The following is a 16,137-nucleotide window of genomic DNA, read 5'->3' on the forward strand; positions in this document are numbered from 1 at the left end:
CATCATGTCAGCTTTTTTTTTACTCTTGTGTTGATAAGCAGAGTGCGGAGTGGGCGGTTGTGGGTCTGCATTTAGTAGCAGTCATAGAAGATCCCTTTTTTTTTTAAAGAACATTCTATCATAAAATACATATTTTTAAATATCTGGTGCTGCATCATTGTCAGAGATTTCCCATGTACTTGAATAAAAGAAACATCTAAAATCACAGTCTTTTTGATCCCTGTTGATTTATGCCTCATTCAGACAGGCTGATTTACTGCTGTTAAACAAAGCATTCAGGAAAATGGAAAATGAGAACTTTCATCAATGGAGAAAAGAATTACTACAGAAAAACGTGACAAGTTGGGTTTGGAAATGAAACTTGCCTAAGTACTGTGATTTATTGAAGGATGTGGATTTAAAGGTATTTTATCATATTTTGGGAGGAAATGGTTACTTATCTTACTTTACTTATCTTACCACACACACACACACACACACACACACACACACACACATATATATATATATATATATATATATATATAAATTGCTTAATAGTTCAGTTGTGACCGTCTCTTACCATTTTACAAAATTAATTTGTCATATAAGTTTCTTTTTGACATGAAATATTTATAGAATACATTTTAACTTTCATCCTGAGTAAAAGTTTTGCATAAATTCCATATTATAACTGTAATTATCAGAATTAAAATATACTGCCTACTCCCTTCGAGTCCTCATCTGTTTTATAGGGTTTTCATTTCTGCCAGAGCAGTGGCTGTCACTTTTTTGCAGTACTGTTCGTGAACAGCAGATGGCAGCAGCTCTCCTCCCTGCGCAGCCGTGGCGCTGTCCACGGTCCTGAAAGAACCTCTGGCTCCCGAAGCTCTGGACATTGTACCTGCTTCACGACCCCAGCACGAAATGCAAACTTGTGCCCTAATTTCTCAGACTTTACTAAGTTCTTCATTCCCCTGAAAGGAATACATCTGTTTGAATAGAACATTACTGACATAAAAAAAAGTTATTTTGAAGTGATGAGAGATTAAGATATGTAGGCTGTCCGGTTAAAAATGTCCCCCTCGAGAAGCCCAGAGACGGATGTGCCTCGTTTCTTTCTATTTCTATAATTAATCAGAGTTAGTCCTGGCTGATTTAAATTGCATACAAAGCACGGCGAGCCATGAACTAATCTACAAAGTTAGTCTAAAGAGTACAATAAAGAAGAACAAATGAGAAGAAAGCTCAGCACCCTCATCGGCTGTCTGCGGTGAAAAACTGAGCAACAAGGAGAGCAGCGGCACAAAACTCCAGGGCGACCTCCTCGCGGTCTGACGTATCCAAAGCTGCTGGTATAAATGAATTCACGGCGTCACCAAGCTCAGATGATTCGCAGTACCAGTGAGCGCACCCGACTGTCAACACTCACAGGCTATAATACACACAACCCCCTCACACACACACAAACACGTCTGCGTCATGCGTCCTGAGAGCGACGGCACGAACCCGGTAACTCCGATGGACCCCGGTAAAACGCACAGCAGCAGCAGCAGTCTGAGAGGCTGACTGTGTCCGCTTATCTGTCCAGCTGCGTATCCCCCACTCATCTGGGAAAGTTGTGTTCTCAGTGTGGACGAATTATGGATTTCATCACAACAAGCGGCAATGACAGCAATGCAAGCGGTTACCCTGATGGGGTAAACGTGGTCGCCGACTGGAACGACGGGGGTGCGAATGGTACGTCTGGGTCTCTGCCAGATCTGGAACTAAGTTACCAGATCATCACCTCTCTGCTCCTGGGGGCCCTCATCCTCTGCTCCATATTTGGCAACTCGTGCGTCGTAGCGGCCATCGCCCTGGAGAGATCTCTCCAGAATGTGGCTAACTATCTGATCGGATCTCTGGCGGTGACAGACCTCATGGTATCGGTGCTGGTTCTGCCCATGGCGGCCCTCTACCAAGTACTAAACAAGTGGACACTGGGGCAGGAGATCTGCGATTTATTCATCTCTCTGGATGTACTGTGTTGCACATCATCCATTCTGCACCTGTGCGCAATTGCCTTGGACAGGTACTGGGCCATAACAGACCCCATAGACTATGTAAATAAACGGACGCCAAGGCGAGCCGCGCTCTTGATCAGTGTGACTTGGCTTATTGGTTTCTCAATTTCCATCCCGCCTATGTTAGGATGGAGAAGCGCTGAAGACAGGGCGAACCCTGACGCCTGCATCATCAGCCAGGATCCGGGCTACACTATCTACTCCACATTTGGGGCTTTTTATATCCCTCTTATCCTCATGTTGGTTTTGTACGGGCGAATATTCAAGGCTGCTCGGTTTCGTATTCGTAAAACTGTTAAGAAAACCGAGAAAGCAAAAGTGTCAGAAAAGTGTTTGACTGTGTCTCCGGCGATTTTCCACAAAAAAAACCAACGGGGAGGCCGGAGGCAAAGGCTGGAAGCGCAGCGACGAGTCAAAAACCAGCTCTCCGTGCGTAAACGGCGCAGTGAAGCATGGAGAAGAAGGCGAGTCACTGGAGATCATAGAAGTTATCAGCAACTCAAAAACCCACCTGCCTCTTCCTAATACCCCTCAGTCCTCCTCACATGGCTATGAAAACATGAATGACAAAAACTCGGGGGCGAAGAGAAAGATCGCGCTGGCTAGGGAGCGCAAAACGGTGAAAACACTAGGCATCATCATGGGAACTTTCATCTTTTGTTGGCTGCCCTTTTTCATCGTCGCCCTGGTGCTGCCTTTCTGTGCAGAGAACTGCTACATGCCCGACTGGCTGGGCGCAGTTATTAACTGGCTGGGCTACTCCAATTCTCTCCTCAACCCTATCATATATGCCTACTTCAACAAAGACTTCCAAAGTGCTTTTAAGAAGATTCTAAAATGCAAATTCCACAGACCGTAACCACAATTGTGCACCTAAATTTGAAGTCATTAAAACGGACAGCAGGAAATGTCCACTGACATGTATAGAACAGCAAAAAATACCACAGACTTGAATTCAGGGACAGTGTCTTTATGGTGTGTGTTTGAGGAGAGTGTAAAAATACCTGGGGTCAGTGGCCCCTGATGAAATGAGACTGGACAGAACTTTTCGCTCTAAATGTACAAGCTCATGTTTATTCAGTGTTGTAGCTACAATATATAGCCAATATGCCATGGCAGCCATCGTTGTATTGCCATGCAAGACGTGTCATGTGCTGATTCCATGCATTTTATCATCTGGCACACGGGGTTTCCGTCAGTTACGTCATGAGCTTTGTAGCACTGAAACAATAAAAGCAATCAAAGTTTGTCATTAAGAAATAGCCTATGAGTCGTCACTCAGTTAGTTTTATTTTGACAAGAAAAAGTAATGAGACGAGAACAGATCAGGGCCTGTCATGAAAAAGCACTCTCTCGCTTTGGATCTGTCCTCATATGCATCATGAGGAATTCATCATGTCCTGCTAAAGGATTTTAACTCACTCCTTTAGTCTACCCCTCCTTTGGCATCATACTCCAGCTCTTCCTCCTCCCCATATAATCTATCTATTTCCGACTCTCTCTGTCCCTTGTGTGTGAGGGAGAAAACAGAAACAGCACCAATACAGAGGAAAAGCAAAGGGTAGCATCAGTGTGCGGTTATTCCACACAACCATATTCCTCACAGGCTTTACCCTGTGTAATAATCTAATGTCTGGGGTGTTTGAATTGACAGATTTTTACATCAGGGGCATCAAAAAATGTCATTCTTGATTTAGTATACAGACACTGCTGGCTGAGAAACACACAGCACACATTCAAAGCATTAATAGAAAGAGTTGCAGGAAACCTCCTTCCAGTCTGACTCTCACTGATAGATGAGATCTCCCTCACATCTATCAATCATATCCCAGACACAAATCTACTTACTGCAGATAAAAAGATAAACCCTCTCAGACATTATAAGAGAAAGGAGGAAGAAAACAACTTTCAGGAAGAAGCCTATATGAGGCCTTTGCAAGATGGGTGGCTATTTGGCTTGTTGTCATGGAAACACATCAAACCCAAGGCATCATGGGTCAGTCAGAGTGGTGAGGCGGCGGGCTGAAGCACGCCAGGCAGCATTATAATTTAGAGATGACACCTGTGGCATACAAACAGCATGGAGTGCTCTTCCGATGCATGGGAACAGATGAGATTTAAGTGTTGACTTTGAGACACAATGACTAATCTGGAATGAACTCCAATATTAAACACAGTGATTGAATTTATCAGTCAAATCTAGTGACTAATCTAGTATTTCAAGTAATGCTAGTATAATTGATTCAGCCAAATCACCAGCAGGAGTATTATTTTTCCCCACCCTCATATCAGGTCACTAAACTTTTATCTGCTGTATCTTATGTAGTGTAGGGATAAGAAGGAAAATATCACATTACGCTCCCACTGCATGAATTAAAAATAGTGACAAGACACATCATGGGCAATGATGAGATTAGATAATATCCACAACCAGCAGTGATTGCAGATACAAAATCCTCATCACAGCGTTGTGGGTACCAGATCATTAAAGCTTTTGTAGAGCCAAAAAAGCAATAACAAGTCATAAAAACTTTAAAACTAGTTTCTTGAGAAAATTGAGCTGGAAGGAGGAGGTGATAAAATCCTGTATTTCTCTATGCCACAGGCTTCCTCTCCCTGTGTGATGACTTTTGCTCTGTGGTGCATCAGTGAGACATCAATGCACTCAAAATGCTTTTGGGAAAATTAATCTCATACCTGTGACCCCGAGGTCAAATTCTGGGTTTATGAGGGCTCAGAGAGACCCACGGTGAATGTGGTATGAGCCGCTTAGCAAGGTATACTTTTCAATTGTGAGCCACAGTGAGTGTAAGACCATTAAAAATCATTACATTTGGCTCTGATATATGAGATTACAAAATATGACCTAGAGCGATTTGTTATTTTACCAAAGGTTTGGATTGCAAGGTGCATTAATCCCACACATTCTGGGATTCTTGGAGAGGAGAGGAGAGGCGAGGAGGAAGAAGAGGAAGAGGAGAGGAGAGGAGGAAGAGGAGAGGAGGAGGAGGAGGAGGAGAGAGGAGAGGAGGAGGAGAGGAGGAGGAGAGGGAGAGGGAGAGGGAGAGGGAGAGGAGAGGAGAGGAGGAGGAGGAGGAGAGGAGAGGAGAGGGAGAGGGAGAGGAAGAGGAAGAGGAAGAGGAGAGGAGGAGGAGGAGGAGGAAGAGGAGAGGAGGAGGAAGAGGAGAGAAGAGGAGGATAGGGGGAGGAAGAGGAGAGGAGAGGAAAGGAAGAGGAAGAGGAGAGGAGGAGGAGAGAGGAGAGGAGGAAGAGGAGAGGAGGAGGAGAGAGGAGAGGAGAGGGGGAGGGAGAGGAGAGGAAGAGGAGAGGAAGAGGAGAGGAGAGGAGGAGGAGGAGGAGAGGGGGAGGAAGAGGAGAGGAGAGGAGAGGAGAGGAGAGGAGAGGAGAGGAGAGGAGAGGAGAGGAGAGGAGAGGAGAGGAGAGGAGAGGAGAGGAGAGGAGAGGAGAGGAGAGGAGAGGAGAGGAGAGGAGAGGAGAGGAGAGGAGAGGAGGATTATATGAAATGGTTCCACTAACTGGAGGATTAGAGGTTTTATTACATGTGTCCCACTGCCCTCTGGCTTAAAACTGAGCAAAACTGTATCAGGATGTGGCTGTATATATATATATTTATATACTGAATAGTAAATATTACTCCTATATGTCAGTGAAGAGGAACAGTAGATTAAACAGTGCTGGAGTACAAACACTCACCTTTTATTTGTGCACATTTTTCAGCTGCAACTGGAGTCACAGCATCAACGCTTGAGCTGCTGACACATGTAATGATGCACGGAAAAACACAAGGAATACAGAAAAGCACCTGTTTTTAAGTGACACTAATGCTTGTTTTATTCAATGAGCTTCCAACATGGATTCAATACCAAGCAACAAATACTACCGTTGTCACGGCTGCTAGACGTGCGTTAATGTTGTCATTTATTTAAGTTAGTGATGAAACTCTTTTATGAAAACAGATAGTGAGTATAATAACCAGGGCTGCCTTAACCAATTATTCCCAAAGTCAGTTACCGCAGCAGGTATTTTCGACAATAATTCATCTGTAGTCGAAAAACAAAACAAAAAAACGTTGCCAAGTTTCCTTTCCAGGGCTTATGGTTATGCATTTTGATTGATTGCTTTGTCTGTTCAGCAATCCAAAACACAAACACATCAGGTAAAATAGTATCAAACAGAGAAAAGCCGTGATTTCCCCATATTTGTGAAGCTGGAACAAGTATTCCATGAAGTGGTCAGCTGTGTTTTCCTCCCATAGAGCTGCTAATGTATTATTTAATGTATCATTTAGCACTCTATTGCTTCCATTTGGTACAGCTGACTAATATATTTCTGTTATAAGATTATCTACAACATCATATCTGCCTTGAGAAAAAAAAAAAAAAAAAAAAGCAATGAAAGCGTGTGATGCATTTGCAGTCTAGTTCTGTGCTGGTGCTTTAGAGTCATGAAAGCAGCCAATGTCAGTTAAAGACAGTAAAACAGACAGTATGCACTTCTGAATTAGCATCCTAATTAAATGGACTGTCGTCTTAGATCTGTCATATTGGTGAGTCTCAAAGGTAAACCCTTAAAATAAACTTTTAAATCTTGGCTACAGTCGAAAGAGGAAGCACTAATTTGGTGATATGTTGACAAATAGCATTAGCATAGTGTAAAACTGGAGATGTTTGTTGTATAAAGGTTGTTTTTTACATCGATAATACGACAGTTTGTAGAGAAATTCAGGAAAGAAAGGTATACACACACATACACACAGTCTTTACCGTTCCTGAAACTGCACTGATCCTGATGCTGTTCCTGGAATCAGCTGGATTCTCTTAGCTCGGGGTCCACAGCCACTCTGATTACCACAGGGTTCACTGTTGACTTATCTTTCTTGTTTTTTTTTTGTTTTGTTTTTTAAACATACCATACCATACCATACCATACCATACCATACCATACCAACTTTATTTATAAAGCACTTTAAGAACTTTACAGCAGGCCAAAGTGCCGTACACCAAACATAAAACAAGGGATGGAATAAGTAAATAAAACTAGCGATAACACAGGGTGTAAAGCGGGCGAAGAACAACAAAATACAACCATCATAAAAACAAAGACAAATTAAAATCTGTTAAAAACAGTGAAAAAAAAACAGACACGTCACTCACTGATTAAAAGCTAATGCGAAAAAGTGTGTTTTTTTCCATTTCTCTTTATATTGGTATTTTCCATGGTTCACATATTTAGTCACATAGCAATTCACCATTTTCCTCCATTCATCTGAAACTTACAACTGAATTTCACACTCCTCAGACTATACAAATAAGTATGATTGATCCTCCTTCAGTAATACCAAAGATGTAATTTTTACAATACATAATTAAGAACTAAACTCCCTAGAACAGGAATGCTGGGGTGCACATTTGTGATTAAACAAAAAAATAATAATTAAAAAAAAAAAACAATACAAAAGGGTTAAAAAGGAAAAAGGGGTGAAATGGACATGAGACATGGTTTTAGATAAACGACGGATGAACTGGTGTGACAAACCTAATCCATCTTTCCCATCTTTTCAAAAACAAACCTTGCTGCAAAAGTATTCTTTCCATCTTACAAATGTCATAAATGGTGTCAATCCACTCCTCCACTGTAGGTTTTTCTAGTTTTAGCCACTTCCTTGTTATGGCTTTCCTACAAGTGGCACTTATAGCACTGGGAGAGCGCAGACCTCCGCCAAGACAGATCTGCCCCCCCCCCCCCCCCCCCCCCCCCCCCCTCCAATCACCACCAAAATGTAATCATTTCTTCCTTGTGCCAGTATCAACATTTCCTGAAAATTTCCTGAAAATCCATCTGTAACTTTTTGAGTTATCTTGCTAACAAACAAACAAACAGAAACGTAAACACACAAAGCAAAGTGATCACAATACCTCCTGGCAGAGGTAATAAATATTTGTCATTAGAGGAGACATTTTCTGATGGTAGAACTCCTAAGTATAATGATACAAACTCAAAAAGAATGTTTGTCAGGAATACTTTTTGCAAAATTGTGTAACGTGAGGGTTTGTTGGTGATTACTGGTTCATTACCTCCGCCAAGGAGGTTATGTTTTTGCCAGGGTTTGTTTGTTTGTCTGTCTGTCTGTTTGTCTGTCTGTTAGTGTGCAACATAACTCAAAAAGTTATGGACAGATTTTGATGAAATTTTCAGGGTTTGTTGGAAATGGGATAAGGAAGAAATGATTAAATTTTGGTGGTGATCGGGGGTGGGGGGGCCCACGGGGGGGCCCATTTCCAACAAACCCTGAAAATTTCATCAAAATCTGTCCATAACTTTTTGAGTTATGTTGCACACTAACGGACAGACAAACAGACAGACAGACAAACAAACAAACCCTGGCAAAAACATAACCTCATTGGCGTGGGGGGGCCCACGGGGGGGGGGGGGGGGCACTGATCAGCCTTGGCGGAGGTCTGCGCTCTCCGAGTGCTTCTAGTTCTTTATAAAATAAGACAGCGGGATGGAGATGGATTTCTTCTTAAACAGTGCTTTACTTTTCCACACACTGCAACTACTGCCACAACACTTCCTGACACATAACCTCACATGACCGAACAAACCAATCAGGAGGTAACAGTACTTAGATCGGTAAATGTAAGTGATTCAGAAAGGCACATTTAACAGATTATTTTAGCTGCTTGTACACTGCAAATGAGAATATTTAAATGTGTAAATAATAATTTTGCAAACATAAATGTAAATATTTAATTGGGTAAACACCGTCAATATATTTTTAACACATACATGAATTAACTTATTCCTTGTAATTTATTTCACTATTAAACCTTACATTTCTTCAACATAAATTACTTTAACTTCTGAGCCTTACAATTGTATAGACCTCCTGCCAGAAAGGAAACAATATTGAACAAGACCGGAATATGTGAAAATGATTTGTGTTGACTTCTCTTTCAAACAGGGTTTCTGGCTCTTCTTTCAGCCCCTGGTGTTTCTCATGTCCCCTATTCCTGATGTTTTGCCGGCTGAGATTGCAACAACTATCACAAAGGCCTTCTTCTGCTGTTTACTCATCTCTACTGTGTCCGGTTGGTTTGACATCACCAGTTTTTGAGTTTGTATCTGACGCCCCGTAAGATTTGTAAGGACTACAGATGGAAATTAGCACTGTTGCTACAATCTGGCATATTTACAGCTGCAATTGTTGTAGATGTTCATTAATATGCACTGTTCCTAATAAATAAATAAATAAATCTTATGTATATGTAAGTAAGTAAGTAAGTAAGTAAATTTATTTATAGAGCACTTTTCACAGACAGAGTCACAAAGTGCTTTATCAATTCAAATCAGAATCAAATTAAGTTAAGTGTATATGTGTATGTGTATGTATTATATATATGTATATGATGGTATATGTGTATGTGTATATGTATGCATGTGTACAGGTATGTATGTACATATGCATGCATACGTATATACAGGGTGGGGAAGCAAAATTTACAATATTTTGAGGCAGGGATTGAAAGACAGTGTATGACCAATTACTTTATTGAAAGTCATGACAATTTAAATCTTCAAATCATGTTTTACTGCATTTCTAACATTCTTGTTGTCTACCTCAAGTTCAATTGCCATTTTTCTCATGGATTTGGTTGGATCCTTTAGGATTTTGGATTTGAGAGATTTAATAAAAGCTTTGGTACGTTTTTTGTTGCTTCCTCCACTTCCAGACTTTCTCGTAATAGTTTTGCTCATAGTCATTCTCTTCTTTACATTATAAACAGTCTTTATGGACACTCCAACTATTTTTGAAATCTCCTTTGGTGTGACGAGTGCATTCAGCAAATCACACACTCTTTGACGTTTGCTTTCCCGATTACTCATATGGGCAAAAGTTTCTGAAAAGGTATGGATAATAGTGTTAGGTATGATTATGACATCAATATATGTTTGGCTTCAAAACAATTGATGTAGTGCCTGCTGAGAAAAAACAACTAAATGTTCATTGTAAATTTTGCTTCCCCACCCTGTATATAAATATATGTGTATGTATATGTGTGTATGTATGTATGTATGTATGTATGTATATATGTGCATATTGTTGTTTTAGACAAAGGGGTGAGAGCTAATAAGCTATGCTTCTTCTCACTCCCTTTCGAATATGACTTTTTTTTCTTTTTCTTTTTGTGAGTATTATTATTTTATGCTTCCTTGAATTTTCATTTCTATATTATGTTGTGCAAAGAAATCAATTAGTAGCAATCAGGAACCTTGTATCATTTCCATATTCGAAATAAATCAATTAAAAAAAAAAAAAATCTTAGATCAGTCATTCCAACCACCTTTACCTGACTATCTCTAATCTATAAAGTGGATGGAATATAGAGTCTAACCACCTCAGACATCATATACATCAACAAGATCCCCATCAAGCGTTAGCAAGAATAAAAAATTCATGGACAAGTGCATCTGTATATACGTTTCTGTTTTAGTATCTAATAATGAGCATTTTGTGGATTAGCAGAAGCTCCACACAAACACATTTTTAATGTTGAACTAAAATCCTGTCATGAACTCAATTAAAATCACATTATTTTGACATGAGCACATCCACAGTTGTAAATGAAGCTGGAAAACAGTTAATCTTAAAGAGCTGCTTTAACCTGCATTTAATATCCAACATAAATTATTCACTTAAAATGCATGATGTGTGTGGTTTTGGCGGTAAAATAAAGTGATCAAAGCATGTTGACTTGAATTTAATGATGTGGTGAATACAGAACAACACTGAAGCACATAGTGGGTAAAAATAATGACAAAAAAAAGAAGGCTTAGAAAAGGCGTTAAAAGAAAAGGGCAAGAGAGGACGAAACAGATGTAACTGAGTGCTCTCTACAACACGTTTCGGCTTTCTTCTGTATGTTACTTGGGAGCCTTTTTGATCTGTCAGAATTTTTTTTCCAGGCTCTCACAGCCTGCAGCCCATCACTCGCTGGAGGCTGGCTCTCTCTCTCCGTCCAAGCATAAGAGAGAGTCGGGTCAGGAAGAGCAGCAGAAAACTCCTTCTGACGTGGAGAAATGAGTGTTTGGGTGTTTTCAGATATGATTGTATTTTAGTACAAAGGTTTGTCTACCTGCTTCTCTGTACAATGGAAACCTTGATGGATAAGACTGCCTCATTTTTCTACATACGTACAAACTCTCCACCTTGATTTAATAGCATTTAGGGCCTAATAATAAATATTTATTACTTTTCTTGAAGAAGTTATAATTCCAAGTATTTCTTGGTTTGTAGAGGCCATAGACATTATATAATATCAAACCCTCAGTGTCAACACCCATTGGTTTGTGAACTGCAATTCTAAAACCTAAAGATGTATGACACTGCCATTGCCATCATGATTTTAAGGAAACAAGTGGGTGAAGTAAAGAAGAGCAAGGGCTGTAAATGGAACTGACTGAAAGCACCGATTACATCCACTAACAGTGTAATTATAAATGCCATTAAGTAATTTAAGAGATTTGATGCATTTGATGTGATGATACTAACTAGCACTTCCTGAGCTAATTAGCAGGCTAGCTGACAGACCATATAAGGTTAATAAACATTAATGCTAACATCGGCTAAGTCACACCTATTATCATAATTTAACACCAATAAACTTCACAACGAAGTCCTGTGACAGTCATGTTAGCGTATCTCCTTAAATATAACGAGGCTTACACTGTCGGGGGCGAACAGCAAGGGTATACCTCTGAAATCCCCCTGATCCTCTGTTATATATAAATCTATCCAAGATAATTGTTAGACAATCGATATGAACTCAATTTGAGCTACATCGACCTGATAGTGGCAGAATGATGGTCAGAGAACCAATTTTTTCCCCACAAAACTCCACCTAGAGAATGAAAAAGACACCATATGAACTCTGGATGGTAGCCAGAATATGGACATTTGTAAGATGAGCAATATGAACCAAATTTTATCTCAATCGGCCTATTATTGCTTGATTTATGCCCAAAAAACTGATTTTCAACTAAAGTGCCCCCATTTGGATGACTTACAATATACTCATAGAGAAGCTGAAATCACTAGAGTTCTTGCACTAGGGGTCCCTTATGTTGGTTCTCAAGGGAGAAGAAATCCAAACAAATCTGTCCGAGTTATCGCATTCATGCAAATTATATCTAGCAGTGGTGGTGGTGGGTGATCGGAGTAAAACCATAATATTGCCAAAACTCAATTTTGGGGATATAATTAACGCAGACTGCCTGTCAGGGAGAAAAATACATTTTATTCAATTAAGAAGACCTCTGAATGTCTGACTTGGCAGCTGAGCTAATGCTAGTAAAATGCAAAGAGCATGGAAGACACTGATGGTGGTCACCTGTCAATCACAGCAGCCCCTCCCTTTTTGTATGCAGTAATGTTTTTGACTTGATGAGGAGTCATTAAGGAGGAAATAAACTCTACAGGCCAAAACTGTTTTTGCACCAGGCTGTAAACATGTTTATTTCAGCTATAAAGTTGGCCATTTTAACATGGGGGGGGGGAGTCTATAGATATTGACCCCCCCATTGGATCCATCCCCAATGGTTACTGAAGTTACTGCAGTTTTTTTAATACATCTGCATTGGTTTCACTTTTCAGCTCCAGAGTTTGCCAAATGGTGGAGGCTGGAATTTGTTGTCATTGTTTAAAATTTTTTAGAAGGTGAGATTAGGTATTTGGATCACAATTTACAGGACTGTGGGGCCTTAGTGGAGACATGAACTCTTTTTGAACTCTCTGAATGTAAGTATTAATATTTTAGTAAATTTTACAACTTGTCAAATATAACCAACAGGCTTAAATTGATTTTTTTTTTGTTTGTTTTTTACCAAAGGAAGCACAACAGCAGCAGATTTTACTGTCATTTGCTTGCTGAAAGGGTACAACCATATAAAATAATATAATTATAATTTATATAATTCTATAACATAATAATATAATTGTCTGGACAATGCACTTATTTTATCTATATTAGCTATACATTTGTTCTTTGGTGGCTCCATAACTCTGAGTTTATTATTATTATTATTATTATTATTATTATTATTATTATTATTATTATTATTAAGTACAAGGACAAATTGAGAGAACATCTCCTAAACACAAATAAAAATAGCACTCTTTCAGTGGTCATTCTAGTTGACCGCTGTGTAAATTTGGATTGGTCATGTGTGAAAGAGGATTGTTGGATTATCATGTTGAAAGAAGACTTGTCGGCACCTGTAGAGCCAGTGGACTATGGACACTGCCCTACCTACAGCATCAGAATGTATAAGGATTTTCTCTAGAAACTGAATTAAAAGACAGCTAAACTGGAATGTTCAGAACCACTGTTTCATTGTATATTTATGAATATTGGGTATGTATTGGACTTTGGATGGGGAAATCAAATGTCATAAAAAGAGTAAAACTGAACTTTTATGCAGATGTCTGCTTGAGGTCCACTGTCTCAGAGGGAGATTTAGTTAAAACTGTAAAGGACCTGACTTCATTCTGTGATTATGGTCAATTTTGTCTCCAGTTATTGATGTCAAACAGCTGTTCTGTGTTGATATTTATCCTAGATAACATCAGAGGAACAACGATAAAACAATTGCTTGTCAAACCTTATTAACATCCTAAGGAATGAGCATGTAGACTGTGGTCATGTGATGAATTTGACTAGTTCAGGTGTCCATGAGTGGTATTTAACATGGGTAGCTCAATGCACCATCCATTAATTATACCAGCTGCATTACTGTCATAGGGGCTCTGCAGGATAAATTCAAAGCAAGGACATACAAGTTGGTCTCAGTGACTTCCAAAGAATGAATAGATTCAGCATGGACTGGTGGCCCAAACATCATCTCACCTGTAATAACATCGTTTCAACAGAAAAAGATACTGTAATAGGCTCACAGTTTTTCTTTTCCTAATCACCACTCCTCATGGAGCTCACCAGAGCACTTCTTGCTCTCCTTGAGATCTTTTTGAGTCCTTCAAAAAGTGCTCCAGTGGCAGATGGAGACATATATTGAGAAGTATATCTATAATGAAACCACACTTTGCTGTTATAGAAGGCACATATTTCGACCAGTGGAAGTATGTGGACTCCAAGGTCAATCCTACCGATAATTCATTTTGTGACCTAGAGCTAAAGAATTTCTGAGACACAGAAAATGGATTACAGGCCCAAAGTTGCTCTCTGTCCAAAGGGGTAGCCCATACATGACACGAATCTGGCTGTGATATTGTGTGAATCTAGCTGTGAATCTAGCTGCCACTCATGACCCAGAGGTTAACAGAGAATCGCCCAGTCAATGCCAGTGTCAAGGACACAGAGAATCCCACAGAGCACCCCATCTGCTCATCTCAGAGGAAACTTACAATGTTTCTTGGTTGGTTCCTTAAGTTTAAAAGAATTCCTTTGCTTTTGAATCAAACGAGAACTTAAAACTTCTGAGAATGACAAGGACGCAGGAGTTAAAAGCTCTGTTAAACAGAAACTTCAGAGCTTCAAAGACACGCTAGCAGGGAAAAAACATGTGATGAATCAGAAAAGGCAAAAGTACATCTTGTTCAGAAGTACAGGTTCAAGATTGAAATTGCCCCAGTAAAAGTTGGCTCAGAAAATATCTTCAAGTGTAGCAAGTGTAGGTTACACAAGGACAGCTCATTTGCTCCTGGGGGAAGACATTTGGAGAGGTGAGTCAGAATTACCCTCAGAAACTATGTATTTTTCCAAAAGACCTGCATGTTTACCCATTAATTTACATCACATCCAGGGTGGCACGGTGGCATAGTGGTTAGCACTTATACTTCAAGTTCCAGGTTCAGACTAGAATCTTTATGTGTTATTGTTTTGATCTACACTACCAGGCAAAAGTTTGGACTCACCTGGTTTTTCTTTATTTTTATGACTATTTCCATTGTAGATTCTCACTGAAGGCATCAAAACTATGAATGAACACATATGAAATTATGTAGTTAAAAAAGATGTGACAAAACTCAAAGAATGTTTTATATTTTAGATTCTTCAAAATAGCCACATTTTGCTTTTATTACTGCTTTGTGCATTCTTGGCATTCTCTTGATGAGCTTCATGAGGTAATCATCTGAAATGTTTTCCAAAAGTCTGGAAGGAGTTCCAAATGATGCTGAGCACTTGTTGGCCATCTGTGGTCCATCTCATGTCATTTAAATAAGAAGGTGAGTCCAAACTTTTGCCTGGTAGTGTATTAAAAAGAGCTAGATTTAGGTAAATTCTTCTGTTTGTGCCTGACCATGGTACTGATGAATATCTGAAGTTAGTCCCCAAGCACCTTCACTGCTCCGAATGCGTGTCCTATGTGCTAATGCTAATGCTAGACAACTGTGTACAGGGTGGGGAAGCAAAATTTACAATGAACATTTAGTTGTTTTTTTTCAGCAGGCACTACGTCAATTGTTTTGAAACCAAACATATATTGATGTCATAATCATACCTAGCACTATTATCCATACCTTTTCAGAAACTTTTGCCCATATGAGTAATCAGGAAAGCAAACGTCAAAGAGTGTGTGATTTGCTGAATGCACTCGTCACACCAAAGGAGATTTCAAAAATAGTTGGAGTGTCCATAAAGACTGTTTATAATGTAAAGAAGAGAATGACTATGAGCAAAACTATTACGAGAAAGTCTGGAAGATACTATTAAAGAAGAATGAGAGAAATTGTCACCCGAATATTTGAGGAACACTTGCGCAAGTTTCAGGAAGCGTGTGAAGGCAGTTATTGAGAAAGAAGGAGGACACATAGAATAAAAACATTTTCTATTTTGTAAATTTTCTTGTGGCAAATAAATTCTCATGACTTTCAATAAACTAATTGGTCTTTCAATCCCTGCCTCAAAATATTGTAAATTTTGCTTCCCCACCCTGTATATGCGTATTAGTAGAATGCAGAGACCAAATTTCCCTTCAGGGATAGTCGATCCATTTAACCTTTAACATCCACCAGCAAGCGTGCTCTGAACCCACTGGTAGAAACTACTCGTAC

General features: G+C 39.6%; 1 protein-coding gene across 1 annotated transcript; it reads left to right on the plus strand.

The window, feature by feature from the left end:
• The first annotated feature begins 1,384 nt into the window (after window positions 1–1,384).
• htr1aa (5-hydroxytryptamine (serotonin) receptor 1A a) lies at window positions 1,385–3,295 on the plus strand. Its single transcript, XM_030142480.1, is given in 2 exon segments — window positions 1,385–2,405; window positions 2,407–3,295. Coding segments are annotated over 2 exon segments (1,281 nt in total). The 5' UTR covers window positions 1,385–1,622; the 3' UTR covers window positions 2,905–3,295.
• The last annotated feature ends 12,842 nt before the right edge of the window (window positions 3,296–16,137 follow it).

The sequence above is a fragment of the Sphaeramia orbicularis genome, chromosome 9 (assembly GCF_902148855.1).
Source record: "Sphaeramia orbicularis chromosome 9, fSphaOr1.1, whole genome shotgun sequence".
In the NCBI taxonomy this organism is placed as follows: Eukaryota; Metazoa; Chordata; class Actinopteri; order Kurtiformes; family Apogonidae; genus Sphaeramia; species Sphaeramia orbicularis.